The sequence below is a fragment of the Actinia tenebrosa genome, unplaced genomic scaffold, assembly GCF_029948245.1.
Source record: "Actinia tenebrosa isolate PJP-AT-01 unplaced genomic scaffold, QUT_ActTen_1.0 PGA_scaffold12__29_contigs__length_12842862, whole genome shotgun sequence".
Lineage (NCBI taxonomy): Eukaryota > Metazoa > Cnidaria > Anthozoa > Actiniaria > Actiniidae > Actinia > Actinia tenebrosa.
This window is the reverse complement of record NW_028292572.1, coordinates 4,051,567-4,067,175: the sequence shown is the minus strand read 5'-3', so window position 1 is coordinate 4,067,175 and position 15,609 is coordinate 4,051,567. Positions and strand designations below refer to the sequence as shown.

General features: G+C 37.5%; 1 protein-coding gene and 1 pseudogene across 1 annotated transcript; both read left to right on the top strand.

Annotated features, from left to right (window-relative positions):
• The first annotated feature begins 3,361 nt into the window (after window positions 1-3,361).
• Window positions 3,362-14,339, top strand: LOC148912001 (uncharacterized; annotated as a pseudogene).
• Window positions 3,378-3,993, top strand: LOC148912002 (uncharacterized). The gene has a single exon (XM_089028176.1). It carries the CDS (start codon window positions 3,378-3,380, stop codon window positions 3,981-3,983), a length of 606 nt encoding a protein of 201 aa, XP_088884302.1. The 3' UTR covers window positions 3,984-3,993.
• Window positions 14,340-15,609: the final 1,270 nt, after the last annotated feature.

Below are 15,609 nucleotides of genomic sequence, written 5' to 3'. Positions count from 1 at the left end.
TCGAACCTGAACACTTCAAATTTTAATTTTTACATTTTCTGAAGCATCCCATCAAAGTCAGTTTTTTTACCCGAGGCCTCTGACATTTTTTTTCACGCGATCCCAGAAAACTCTTGTGATAGTGTTGCCGTAAAAGTTCTTAAAAATTTATACTATAATGTACATCAATTATTTATAACAGATAGTTCGTCAATAAACAACATTTTTGTTTTATTTTTGAAATTTTTGAAACGGTTTGCACTTTTAGCTGCAGTTTTGCATACTATCACGTTTTGATATGTGATTAGCAGTTCATCTGTTCACATTAGATTACATGAAGTGAGCTAAAAATAAAACATCTAAGACTTTCTGCCGCTTGTTGTGATTGGATGGCGCATAAAAAATGCTTGATTCCATTGTTTCTACAGAGATTTGATTGGATAGTTATGAATGAAGTTTTAAAAAAAAGTGTTCATGCTTTATTAAGTGTTCATGTTTCAAGTGTCATTACTGTAACAGATGATATACACTTACGTATTTTTCTAGCTTGTTATAACGTTTGTTTGTTCCTTTGATATAAAAATCGGTATAGCCGTGGAACAGACATCTTTAGCTTAGGCTATATTCTTTTATGTACTTGTTGGAGTATTATTTACTTGTTGACGGGAAGACACCTGTGTACCTGTGTATACAACTCAAATAAAAAAAAATTATTCTCAAGAGCAACATGTGTTCTGAATTGGGAAAGCATTATGCTTAGATAAAGAGGTCAATTCCTGTGTAAAAAGAATTTTAGAACATATGACAATATCAATTGAAAGACAGAGCGCGATAGTAAGAATAGGCAGAATTGAACGCCATAACCCCCTCTCCCTATCGAATGTTTCCCACCCTGCAACATCATGATAACGAAAGAATATACGCAATGCGTGAATAAAGGTTAGGCCAAAGGGAGAAGAGAGAGAGTTTCGAGTTAGATAAAAGGGATTGAGAAAAAAAAAAAAAAAAAAAAACGTTGTGGAAAACGTACGAACTAAGCATTATATGGTGTCACAATGTTAGAGGATAATAAAGGACCTATCACAGCTAAAGCATTTACAAGCGGATCATCGACTTGGGATGTCTCTTTACAACTTTTATTGGGTCATATCAATTAGGAAGGAAAATTACAGAACCAACATGCTGCCCAAAGCGGAAAGTGCGAACGGGAAGCAAGATTGGTAGCCTTTCCCCATTCGACGTTTCGACGTTTATTACTTTAATTCAAGTCCAACTCGAAGACAAAGACGACGACGATAGTAGTGATGAATTTATGGAAAGAACAATTGTGTTTGTAGAAAAAGCGTTATATATGAGTGGTACAAAGTAAATAATCTTGTAGAGATAGAACACGGGAGTGTTGACAAATATATAACAGCCCTTAGATCGCAAGCATGCTTCAACATATGATATTGGTATTTTGAAAGATGAAAGTGTGTAGAATTAGAAGCGGCAGTATCCGTACAAAATTAACTTAAAAAGACCAAAAATCACTCTAGAAATAAGCACAAGTCTTGCTAGAAGCGTCGTGACTTCAAAAAGACAAATAAATTTCAAAACAATTTCAAAAGGCGACGCAGAGGCCGAGAATACAAAAAATACAAGAGCGCTAGGGAAGACAGAATGTCAAAAACAAAAACATTTTACTCGCTGTTACAAGTATAATGTCTCAAGCTCAAATAGAGTGATTGAAACGTGCGACGACAGCTCATCTGAGTGAGATTTATTTGAAATAATGCCAGGTGAGACGGACCATGAAAACAATATGTATGGCAAGGAAGTGAATGATAATTTTGAGGAAAAAAATGTTCGCCACTATGCTAACTGAAAACAAACAAGTTGTAGTGAGGATTGATTTTAGCGCCTCTTACAATATTCTCTCAAAAACATTTCTTGCCCGCAAATCCCTCTCTATACCAGGAACTAACAAGGAACTAGTGACATTTTGAAAAAGCATAATAAAAGCTATTGGCGTTTCAAAAGGCAGCTTTAATATTAATCAACCGGCATTAATAATAATAATAATAATAATAATAATAATAATAATGATAATAATAGTAATAATAATAATAATAATAATAAACTCTTTATTTACTGAGGGTAGCACTAAATAGCAATATGCTAACAAACCTGTGGCCCTCTATTATATAAACTATGAAGATATGTGTATAGAATAGAATGTAACTATAGAATTATAACTACAAGATAAAAACCCCAACACTAAAAAACAAAATACAACTAATAGTTAATAATAATTATTATATAATTACCAATGAAATATCTATTTTTCTCTATTTCGAAAAATTGATATTATCACACTTGAAAATAACATGTTATTTTCACGTGTGAAAATAACACCATTGCAATGGCTATTCAAAAATACACGGAAAGAATTGCCTGAAAAAGCCAAAACATACTTTCATTGATAACTATATAATAAACAGACTATTACATGGGCGCTTGGAGATACGAAATTTATCTTCTCGTGTTGAAAATATCTCACTCGTTCTCTGCGCTCACTTGTGAGAGATCTTTTCAACACTCGAAGATAAATTTCGTATCTCCGCGCGCCCATGTAATATCCTCTATTTATTGAATGAACAAAAAGTTAGTAAATATAAAATAATATCTAAAAATAGCTATAAAAAACAATACAGAATGAACTAAATTATACTATAAAATGATTTAAAAGTATTTTAAGTTTTTTCTTTGGGGGGAGGGGGGGGGGGGGGGGAGATATGAAAAGTTGTGATAAATAAGCTCAAGAAACACTTCACTATTCAGGGAATCCCAGTGACCATCTACAATGATAATGGACTATCTTTTAACAGTCAAGGGTTCTAGCCATTCACAGAAAAGTATGAATTTGATCTCAAGACCCGTTCTTCCCTCTATCCCCAAATTATAGAAAGGCAGAGAAAGCCGTAAAAACAGCCTAGCACTTACTAAAAAATGTCACATTTGTCAATCTGAATGTTAACTATTATTTGTTATAGCAAAATATCGTATTGGTTTTTAGTTTCCATTGAATGGAAATGTTTTAGAGAGTCTTTAACGAGACATACTTTTCATCCTTGAAAAGCCGTCTGATACGGGGAAAGCTGAAAATAATGTCATTTTTCGGCGAGCAATTTTTTTTCAATATTATTATATTATTATTATTATTGTTGTTATTATTGTTATTATTGTTATTATTATTATTATTATTATTATTATTATTATTATTATTATTATTATTATTATTATTATTATTATTATTAAAACATACATTATCATACATGGCGTCTGGAGGTGAGGACGTGTCTTCTAGCTCTGGGGTGCTCTTTAATTTTTCTGTTGTTAATTGACCCTGAAAGGAAATGTCAAGGAAAGGAAAACGAACGAAATGGACAGAGGGAATGAACAGAGATGTTTTAGAATGTAAGGAAAGAGCATTCGAAATAATATCTTCGAAGGATCCACCGCTTAACCAAAATGGCAGAAAGAAAGGCTACATTCAAATAATGGCGGAGCTATGGGAAGAGAAAGACTATGGAAGCCTTGGTTTAACCGGCCAAAACCTGAGAGATCAAGCCTCAAGACTGCAAAACACACAGAATTGCTCTAATATGACGATTTTAACACAAGAAACCGAAGAAAATATCGAAAATATCGAACAAAATGAGGACGAAAATGCAGCTAATCAACCAAGACCGACACCGAATTTGCATACTAGTGTATTGCAATCCCCTGAGGCATTTCTCGACAAAGAAGGAAAAACCTCAAGCAAAATTCAGCCAAATCTGCCTGACTTTGATGTGCTTCCCTCTAAAATAAAAGAGAAAAGTTGGGGGACCATAACTCAAGAACAGTTCTGTAAACAAACCCAGGACATCTACGATGAAATTGTTCATTTTAAACGAAATATCTTCAATATACCATCGGGTAAAGCAGGCAAGAATTTCATAACCGAATTGACGTATTGACTAAAGCAATTCAATTCTAATACAGATCTAAATTATATCGCCTTGAAAGCCTTTATGGTGCTCCCAACGTTGATTCTACAAAAACCCTCAGCGACATCCAAAAGCAAGGAACACAGTGAGGCTATTGAACGGAGGTTGTCCTTATGGAGAGCAGGGGATCTATCTCTCCTGTTGAAAGAAATAAGGTTCATACAGAGCAGGTTTAGCAGGACGAGGAAAGCAAGATCTATGGAAGATATATCCAAAGTATTCGCCAATCTAATTATGCAAGGAAAGCTATCAGCCGCTATAAAACTTCTTGACAGAGAGACATCTACAGGTGTCCTTACTTTATCACCCGAAGTCTTAGAGGAGCTCAAAGAGAAACATCCTTCAACTGCTGACATCGAAGGTGAAAGCCTCTTGAATGGTCCCCTGGAACCTAATCCTCATGGTATCTTTGACTTAATCGATGAACAAATGATCTACAATGCAGCAATGAGGACAAGAGGATCTGCCGGACCTTCAGGAATGGATGCCGAACTTTACCGAAGAGTACTCTGTTCAAAAACTTTTAAAGCCGAAGGAAAACTACTGAGAGAAGAAATAGTAATTATGACCAGAAATCTATTAAAATCTTCATACCATCCAATCCTGCTAGAGAGCTACGCCGCGTGTAGGCTCATACCTTTGGATAAGAATCCCGGAATTCGACCCATAGGAATAGGAGAAGTTCTACGGCGAATTGTCGGTAAAACAGTGTCTGCATTCTTAAAAGAAGAACTAAAACAAGCAGCAGGTCCCCTACAAGTTTGTGCTGGACACAGTGGAGGGGCCGAAGCCGCTATTCATGCAATGAGCCAGATCTTTAGTGAAGAGGATACAGATGCAGTACTACTGATCGATGCAAGTAACGCCTTCAATCAGATGAACCGGTCAGTAGCTATGCATAATATCCGGATTACCTGTAAAGAAATATCCTTGTACGTAATTAATGCTTACAGAAGCCCTTCCAGGTTGTTTATATGTGTTTATACCATTAGCCATGCCATGGTATTCGGTAAATACATCCACAATAATTCAAACTTTAAGAGGCAATGTCCACAAGAATCAGACAAATTCAAGAATTTGTGGCAAGGGTCAAAAAATCAAATCCGCTCTTCTTTTAAAGTTAGATAGGCCATTATTAGATATGAATCCCTGGGTAGTTGTTTTTCGAAAATATTATTTTATTTTCGAGAAAACGGCCACAGAAGAGGTTCGACCGAAACCCAAGCAAGAGACGCTCAAGAGGAGTGAAAATGGACAAACTTTGAACAGAGCGCGCGTAAAAAATAAACCATCTATGACAATTTTTGAACTTTCTTCTTAATGTATCACCCTTTTTCGTTCATTGGACTGGATTTCAAGCTTATTGGGAAAGGGACGAATTTTTGGCGAAGGAAAATAGGAGGTCTGTGTTTACATATGCTAATTAGTTGCCTCAAAAGATCGTAATTTTTAGCGTGAATTTTACAGTAATCAAACTTCTAAACGTAAAGTGGAACCTCAATCACGCAATCACCAAAGATCGCGTTTTTTGCTCATATACTGACAATCCCAAAACCTTTCCAATGGAGCTTAAATTTACCAAACCACACTGAACTTTCAAACAACGACACAAACATTAATTTCCTAGTTTTCAGGGTAAATTTCATGGCAATCTTTACGAAAATCCTTAGTCCTGCGTTGATTCGGGAAGCGTGATTTTCGCAAAGATCCAAACAAAATTCAACAAGTTTCAATGCAGTCAGAATTAATTTCCCCAAATCAATCTTTAAAGTTTTGAAAAGGTCTATGCTTCCTCAACTTGCAGCATAAATATTATTTCAATCAGAGAACTTGCCCATAGTTAAATATTTTTTTCTTTTGAGGCAACTAATTAGCATATGTAAACACAGGCCTCCTATTTTCCCTCGCCAAAAATTCGTCCCTTTCCCAATAAGCTTGAAATCCAGTCCAATGAACGAAAAAGGGTGATACATTAAGAAGAAAGTTCAAAAATTGTCATAGATGGTTTATTTTTTACGCGCGCTCTGTTCAAAGTTTGTCCATTTTCACTCCTCTTGAGCGTCTCTTGCTTGGGTTTCAGTCGAACCTCTTCTGTGGCCGTTTTCTCGAAAATAACATAATATTTTCGAAAAACAACTACCCAGGGATTCATATCTAATAATGGCCTATCTAACTTTAAAAGAAGAGCGAATTTGATTTTTTGACCCTTGCCACCATTTGTTCGATTCTTGTGGACATTGCCTCTTAAGAACTTTTATTCCTGATGTAAAGCAGGTGTGGTTAGCTGATGATCCTGCGGGAGCAGGAAGAATTGTCTCTTTATTTAATTGGTATAAAAACCTGGAACAAGAGGGCAAAAAGTATGGATATATTGTTAATGGGTCCAAAAGCTGGTTGATAGTGAAGTCGGAAGCTTTGGCTTTGGAAGCGAAACGGGTATTTGGAGAAGAGGTTAACGTCACAAGCGAAGGCAAACGTCACCTTGGAGCTGTTATTGGATCAAAGATTTATGAAGACCAATTTTGCAACGAGAAAATCTACAAGTTGAAAGAAGAATTACAAACCCTCTCAGAGATTGCAAGGTGCCAGCCACAATCGGCCTATATCGCATTTACAAAGGGATACAAATCCAAGTTTACATACTTCATGCGAACTATTGAATCTTTTGAGACGATACTGATCCTGCTGATAATGTGATAAATGAAATGCTTCTTCCAACGCTTTTTGGTCAAATGGAACCACTACCTGAAGAGCTGAGTAGGCTTTTTACCTTATCCCCTGCGGAAGGAGGCTTAGTGTTTCGTTTATTGACGAAATGTTACAAGCTACGGTTTCAGAACTAATTCTCTTCGCGAGTTATATACGAGTTGGTTCGAAATCTAAAAAATGCGAAGCAAAATAAAGCGTTACTTGTGTAGAAAAAAAAATATAAAGTTTAAGCGATCTGACTTACCCGGTAGCTTGCTCTGAAACTCGACGAACTGAATTTAAATTAGCGTCACTTACTTATATACAAATGCGACTTAATCCGAGGCAAGCTACTCGTGCGTGCGTGCAGAAAGGAATCTATTATTAAATTCATGCTTTTCGCGCATAACGAAACACTCCCCCCCGGCCTAAATAAAGAATCTTATCTTAACCTTAATTCTTGGAAAAACACTTAATTCTAACTAAACAAGATGCATATTCAATAAATAATTGTTATCTAAAGTTCAAACTAGGTCTTTCTAGTGTCCTTCTTTTCTTCATTATTCAGTTTCTTCTACAGGAATCAGAACTACCAATTTTTGGACTGCTCTCTCTACAGTGGTGTAGTTTCTTCCTTGGTAGGTTTTCCGCGGCTCCCCTTGCTTGGGTACTTTGTACTGTACTTGCACTCGTCGAACTTTTCCATCTTGATCTGATTCAGCCTTGGATACCTTTCCAAGCTTCCAGTTTCCTCTCACCAAGTTTGAGTCTTGTATCATCACTATATCTCCAACCTTGACATCTCGTCTGGCGGTATGCCACTTCTGTCTAACGAGCAGACTTGGGAAGAAATTCTGAGTCCATTTTTTCCAAAATGCATTCACGATACTTTGAACAAATTCGAAGCGGTATCTTGGATTGGCTGTCTCTTTAAATGGTCCACTTGGAATTCTTGAGGTCCATCTTCCTAAAAGAAGGCCATTTGGACACAAGTACTTGCCATCATCTGGTTGTGTTGGGAGTCTTCCGATCGGTCTTTCATTTACCAAATTCGCAGCTTCATAACAAACTGTCTGCAACTCTGAAAATGTCATAATGTTGTTTCCAATGGCAACTGTCAATGCTTTCTTGACCGACTTTATTAGAGCTTCTGATATACCGTTATACCATGGTGCATCAGCTGGAGTAAATTTCCATTGCATTCCTTCGGTGGCTCCAAATTCTGCTAGCTTGTCCCAGTCCCAGGATTGAGTCACGCTCTTTAGTTCTTCATTTGCAGCTACGAGCTGTGTTCCATTATCTGAGATAATTTGCTTGGGATAACCTCTCAGGGCAACAAAACGTCTTAGTACCATCAAGAACTTCTGGGCACTATAATCTGGCGAGACATCCACGTGTACCGCTCTTGACCCGAGACAATTGAAGATTACTCCATAAGCTTTTCCAGTGGATCTTTTCTTTACTTCATCGCGGATGCTAAAGGGTCCAAATAGATCGATGCCAATGGAACTCCAGGCTGGTGCAGGCTTTAACCTTTCTACTGGAAGTTTGCTCATCACTTGCTCCTCAGTCTTCTTTTCCAATTTCTTGCAGGTAACGCAGTGAAACTTTATTGACTTGGCCATCTTGTGAGCACTAATAATCCAAAATCGTGCTCTGACTTTGGCAACAGTAGTCGCGACGCCATAATGTCCTTGATTATGTACGTACGTTACATAAAGACGAGAAAAACGATGATCATAGGGTAGGAGAATGACTTCATTTTGATTGTAGCTCATTTGCATCCATTTATCTACTCGTCCGCCAACTGTTATCATACTATGATCCTTGTTGGTTGTAGGACAAAGGCGTTTTGAGCTCTTGTTGTTCATGTTCTGTTTCAGTTGTACTTGTGCGTTTCTTATCCAAAACAGTTCAGCTTTCTCGATCTCTTCAGAAGATAGAGGTTTTGTGGCATTCTTGAAACTAGGTTTGCTTTTTGGACTTGCGTCCTTTTGATACATAGCCAGTACTCTTGCTGTCACTCTCAGCAATCTGATGTAGGATGAGAATCGCTCGATGTTGATTCTTACTTCTAACGTATCTGATTGGATGTTTTGTGCCATCATAACAGGTTGAACTTTCTCTGGGAGAATTATGCTTGTGGGTTTCTGGGTTATTGGCCATTCACTTACTGGTAACTCCAAGAATTCTGGTCCCTTTTGCCAAGCACTGTCAACATCTAGTTCATCAGGTTTCTTGCCACGTGTTAACCAGTCTGCGATGTTCAGTTCTCCGTCAATCCAATACCAATCAGAGGGATTTGTCTTTTCTTGAATTTCACCTATGCGCGTGCCAGCCAACGTATTGAATCCGTATGATTCTTTCTGGACCATAGCTTGCACAATTTGCGAATCCACAAGATGGTAGAATTTCACAAAGTTGTATCTTGATTCTTTCTCTATGAAGACCTTTAGACGCTTGTTTAGAACTGCTCCACACAATTCAATTCTATCAATTGACATCTTCTTTACTGGGGTCAGGCGATTCTTCGACATGATTAGATTACTCTCAAACGTATTTTCTGGCATTTCCCATCTGGCGTAGGCACATGCACCATAAGCTTCTTGAGATCCATCGCTGAAAATGACTAGGGAAGGATCACCAACAGCATTACTTGGCTTGATACATCTGTTGAACGATATTTTCTCCATACCAAAAAGGTGCTTGAAGATTTGCAACCATTCACTTTGGAACATATCTGGAATAGGATAATCCCAATCAAGTTTTGGATCATTCAGCCATAGCCTTCTCATCTGCATCTTTGCTTTCACAGTAAACGGACCAGCAAGTCCCAGGGGATCATAGATCCCATTAACTTGTGACAAAATCATTCTCTTTGTCAACGGCTCTGGAACTCTTTCAGGAATCTGCTTGACACTCAAATCGGGTTCTGTTCTTAACTTCTTCTTCTTCGGGGAGAAATTTAGACGCACTTTAAAGTAGAACTGGTCTTTGACGGGACTCCATACCACACCAAGAACTTTCTCTGAACTTGAATTTCTTTCGTCTTGTAAAAGCGGTTTATCGTCACCTTGATTAGATTCACGTGAGAACGTCCAATACTTGACTTGAAATCCTCCTTTCCTCAAGAGAGTCTCTATGTCTGTTGTTAGAGATTTAGCCTCTTCCTTGCTTTTGACGCTGTCAATGATGTCATCCATATAGGTATTGCTTGTGATGGTCTTTGCTGCTTGAGGATACTCTGTTGATGACATCTCTGCGGTTTTTCTCAAGGCTACAGTAGCTATTGTACCAGCGGGTTTGTCTCCAAACGATACTCTCTGAATAACGTAGGTGTCGGGTTCTCTATCCTTCTCCATATTTCTCCACAAGAATCGATGAGTGTTCTGATCTTTGATGCCAATCTTGACTGTGTGGTACATTTTCTTGATGTCTCCAGTAATTGCTGTTTCATTTTCTCTAAATCTGACGAGAACTCCAAGCAAATTATTAAGCAGGTCAGGTCCCTTGGCCCAATACTCATTCAAAACATGACCCATGTAGTTAGCGCTACTGTTAAATACTATTCGTACAGGGGCGGACTTGGAATCTGGACGAAGAACCTCGTGATGCGAAATGTAGTGGACTGGTCCTTTGTAATGTCTCATCTCTTCTGCAGTGAGCTTTCTGGCGACATTTCTGTTTATCATATCATCTATTTGCTCTTGATAGACTTTAGCATGTTCTGGATTCTTGACTAATCTTTTCTCTGTAGACATCAACAATCCCATTGCTGCTTTCCTGTTATCTGGTAATTCAGCTGGATTTCTTATCCAAGGGTAATCTGCGGTCCATGTGTTTTCTTCATTGTTGAATTTCAAGTTTTGTTCAATTAACTTCAGTTCTCGTTCTTCTTTTAGCGTATAGTCCTTCGATCCAGGAGGGCACTTTCCACATTTACAGCCGCCACAACGAGGAGTACACTCGATCCCAAGATTCTCGATCTTGTAGAAATCTTCTAAGTCTACTTTGGGCTTTACCTGACTAACATGATGAACTCCTCCAAGTACGTGTTGGCTACGCGTCTCTTTCACTTCCTTGAGAAGTGGGTGTCTACCTCCAAGACATCGTCCAAATCTGTTTTTCAGTAACATCAAATGTTCCACCTTTTGCTCTGGTTCTGGATGAAATGCAGCATACTCGTAACCAATTAGAACATCTACAGATCCTTCAGGCCTTGCTATGTCATCTCTCTTGATATCTTTAAATAAATGTACTGCTCCTTCGACGTCGATGCTATGGATGTCCGATGTGATTCTGTCTATCCCGAATGCATCTATCTCTACCACACATCTTTGCTTGTCTATCAGATGAAGTTTGTACCTTTTAGAGTCGATCGTCTCCGTCTTACCCCCAACTTTGATGATAGTCAATTGCGCGTTCTTGCTTGGCAATCTTTGTTCTTCAGCTTTGGCGTTGGTAATGAAACATAATGATGCTCCACTGTCCCACATGACATTTACGTCTCCTTTAGGTGTTTGAATTTTTTGAAAAAGTAGGAGGCAAGTTTCTTCTGCTAAGCTGTCACAGGACGTGGCACGTTTACCTTTTGGTGTCTCTTCATCTTGTGTTTTGCTGTGTTGGTTACTTACAGGTTCCTCAGTACTGTTCTGACTTTCTTCAGGATTGTGAAGTGTCTTGTGATGTCGTCTGGTACAACCACTTTCTCCACAGTTCTTTTTTCTCTTGTAGTCTCGGAACAAGTGTCCTGGCTTAAGACATGACCAGCATGCTTTTTTCGTCTTTATTAGATCTTTCTTCTCGCTGTACGGCTTAGATAAGTAAATACGACATTCATCTGTCCAGTGATCCGCGTTGTCATGTAACAAGCACTTCTGGGAAATCTTTCCATCAGAATAACGCTGTTGTCTCTCTCCTGGTTGGCGAGTATCTTGTTCTTTAGCTACTACATGATGGGCTGCTGATTTGTATGAAGTGTTGCTTGTACGTAATTCAGCTGCGTCGTATTCTATCGCTCTCTTCTGGCTTAGTAAAAACTGCAACAAACTAGGGAACTTGTTAACTCTTTCAACTTTACTGTCATCATCCGTCACCATCTTAGCCCATTCTTTTCTCACACTGGCAGGCAGTTTTTTCTCGATTATACTAACAGAACTAGTAGTTGTCATTTCGACTGCAAGGTCAAGTCTCTTAAGGTCTCTGAAGCCATCTTCCACGACATCAATACATTCGATCAATCGCTTACTCTCTCCATCTCTTATCGGTCTTACCTTGCGTATGGTATCTATGATAGCATCAGCGATTTTCGATGGGTCACCATATTTCTCGTCTAGGCGTTTCCATATTTGGTGGATGTCATCATCCACGCTTTTAACCACGCCCAAAGGTTCTTTGCCAAGACAGGATCTTAGCGTATATGGAGCGGTTTCTGTTGATAAACTTGTCATAACTTGTTTCTGGAAATCTGCTTTAAATCTCGGATATTCTCTTAATTCTCCTTCGAATCTCGGCATCTTTATTTTTTCCAACCGTAGATTATTCATCTTTGCTGTCTCCTGAATACTTAGTTCTTCTGTCAACTTTGTTTCAACTTCCTCAGCAGCTTGACTGTACATATTCTGTATAGCGACTATCCACGTGATTTCTAGAGTGGCACTTTCTCTGGGTAGCAGGCTGAGATACTCGTTGTTTGCTTTCTTGCAGTCGGCAAAGGCTTCATCTAATTCTTTCTTGGCTACCTTGAGGGCTGCAAGCGACGAATATTTCACAATATTTATAGCTTGTCCAAAGACTGCTTTGGCACTACTCCTTCTCACATACGCTTGATCTAACATTCGTTGAAATTTCTCTTCTTCTCTAAGAACCGCTTGCTTCTTTTCTTCTTGTTCCTTGGCTTCATTATCGGTAGACGTTTTCTTCTTCTCGTATTGATTCTGGCGTTTCATAGCGTCGCTGAACAAATCTTGCAATTCCAGAATCCATGTGTCACCGGCTTCTACCTCTTCATCAGTCAGGAATGTGGTATAAACATCGTGCTTTAACTCAACGGTCTTCCAGGTTTCAACCAATTCGTCGTAATTTCTCTTGACTATTTCTACTCCACAATCTTCGTCGATAGCCTTCTTTACTTCGTTTAATTTTCTGGTAAACTTGCCTTTAGCTGCTCGTCTTTGGTTCTTAACGTCATCGGCCATGTTCCAGTCGTCTTGGTGAGCTCGGATTTCGAATGTTTCGTTTATTGACGAAATGTTACAAGCTACGGTTTCAGAACTAATTCTCTTCGCGAGTTATATACGAGTTGGTTCGAAATCTAAAAAATGCGAAGCAAAATAAAGCGTTACTTGTGTAGAAAAAAAAATATAAAGTTTAAGCGATCTGACTTACCCGGTAGCTTGCTCTGAAACTCGACGAACTGAATTTAAATTAGCGTCACTTACTTATATACAAATGCGACTTAATCCGAGGCAAGCTACTCGTGCGTGCGTGCAGAAAGGAATCTATTATTAAATTCATGCTTTTCGCGCATAACGAAACACTTAGGGATGCCTGCACTAAAAGAAGAGGCTCCACAGCAATATGCGGCATCACTTCTAATAACAGCTTCACACACTGAGGCTATTTAAACGCAGAGCAAAACGATGTATACGACCACAGAAGATGTGAAAAAACAACATCAATCACTAAAAGCTGAAATCTCTAAATCGAAAATGGATGAAATCGATGCAGCATTACCACCTGACATACTCCGTCAAGTAACCCAAGCAAGAGACAAAGGAGCAAGCTCATGGCTCAATGCGATACCAATTAAAGAACAGGGACTTACTTTGAATAAACAAGAATTCAGAGATTCTCTTTGTCTGCGTTATAATATACCGTTATCGGGTTTACCAAGTACCTGCGCTTGTGGGACAACCTTTTCGGTAAGCCATGCACTATCTTGTAAAAAGGGAGGATTTGTTGCACAAAGACATGACAATGTCCGTGATCTACTTGCCATACTTTTAAACAAGGTTTGCAACAACGTTCAAAAGGAGCCACAGCTTATCCCATTGGATGGCGAACAATTTAATCTAAAATCTACTAGCACAAATCAGGATGCAAGGCTCGACATCAAAGCTGGATCGTTTTGGGCACAGGGAGTAACTGCATTTTTTGATGTAAGAGTATCGCATGCTAATTCCAAGAGCAACCAAAACAAATCCACTTCTACAATCTTCAAGGATCAAGAAAGCGAAAAAAAGAGAAAGTAACAGCAAAGAGTAATCGATGTCGATATGGGAACTTTTACGCCCTTAGTTTTTGGTACAAATGGAGGGATGGGGGCAGAATGCCAGATTTTTCTAAAGCAACTTACTGAGAAATTAACCAAGAAGACAAGGGACACATATGCAAGTACTATAACATGGATTAGAACTCGATTGTCTTTTGAAATAATTAAGTCAGCACACATGTGTGTCAGGGGGACAAGAACCCCTTTTTTTAAGGACAATGAATTCTTGAATGACTTTAATCTTAACGCCAATGTAGCGGAAATTTTTTTAGATTTTAATAATAAATGTATAGTTTTAATATAGTATTATATCAGTGTGAAGAGCTGGACTCGTGTTTTGAGCTATTAATTTATTTTACAAATATGTTTTCATAGATAAATAAGTAAATATTATATGTAATTGTTATTTTACATTCATAATCTCTCCTCTTTTCCTTTTTTGTTTTATAATTATAGCAATATTCTTATCACGTCTCATATTATAATGAATTATTAGTTAATTTTATATTGTCAATAAAGTTATTATTATTAAAAATTATTATTATTATTAGAAATTATTATTATTATTACTATTATTACTATTATTATTATTATTATTATTATTATTATTATTATTATGTAAAGTTTGTTAATCTTTCAATAAGTTCCCTCGGAGTATTTTCTAGTGATTGTGCAACATTTATTGAAATGTTAGAAAATGTAGGTTTCGACAAAAACCAAGTAAATATGTAATAAGGAAAATTATGAACATTGCTATTCGAACAACCTATTATATATTTTGCTGTAGAAACAAAATGTGGGATAACCCTGACTTATTATTATATTATGATATTATTATATCATTTTTATTATTATTTTGAGAATCAGCTCAACTAATGCAATCTTCTGGTAAGACAAACGAAATTTTAATTTTTTTGATTTTTTCCGACAATAGTCGATATAATATTTACGGACAGTCTCTCTTAAATTGTCGTATCGTTATGACTTACTTTTTCACGATTTACACTCGGATTTCAATCATTTTTATGGAAACTATGGAAACATAGAAATGCTGAAATATTTGTGAAATAAAAAAAGTCTCGTCTTTTTGACCTTGAGGTTGTTAGGTACATATGAAGGTTTGCATGGAGTTTGACCGCGCAGCCATTGTTTTTGCGAAGAAAAATTCAAATTGTGTACTTTGTCAATTATGAAAATAGCTAATGTTCACTCAGTTTATAAAATAATGGGATGTAATGAAGTTTTTGGGGCAAAATTAAACTTGTTTGGCTCAAAAGAACTTAGTCCCGTCATTTTGCAACTTTTTCGAAGAACTGTTTATCCTTTACAACGGATACTCATTATCTAGTTTGCGTCTTCGTTTGTTACCTTTAAGGCTGGTCGGAGGATATAAAATAAAGATAAATTAAATACTGACGCTGAAAACATAGAATAAGAAAACTCTGTTTTTCTGGGGATTACAAGCAGTAGATACGATCCGTATAGGTTTACTTGAAGATTGTCCTTGGGCCTCTTCAAAAATCCGTGAAAATGTGGAAAAACTATGATTGGTGAAATTTGTTTTGAATGGAGAGATATTATAGATTTGCATAAAAGGAGACGTCTAGAGCTAATGTCTCGATTGAAAGGGCACTT

Coding starts and splice junctions, on each gene's coding strand:
- LOC148912002 (XM_089028176.1), top strand. CDS start 3,378: ATGTCAAGGAAAGGAAAACGAACGAAATGGACAGAGGGAATGAACAGA.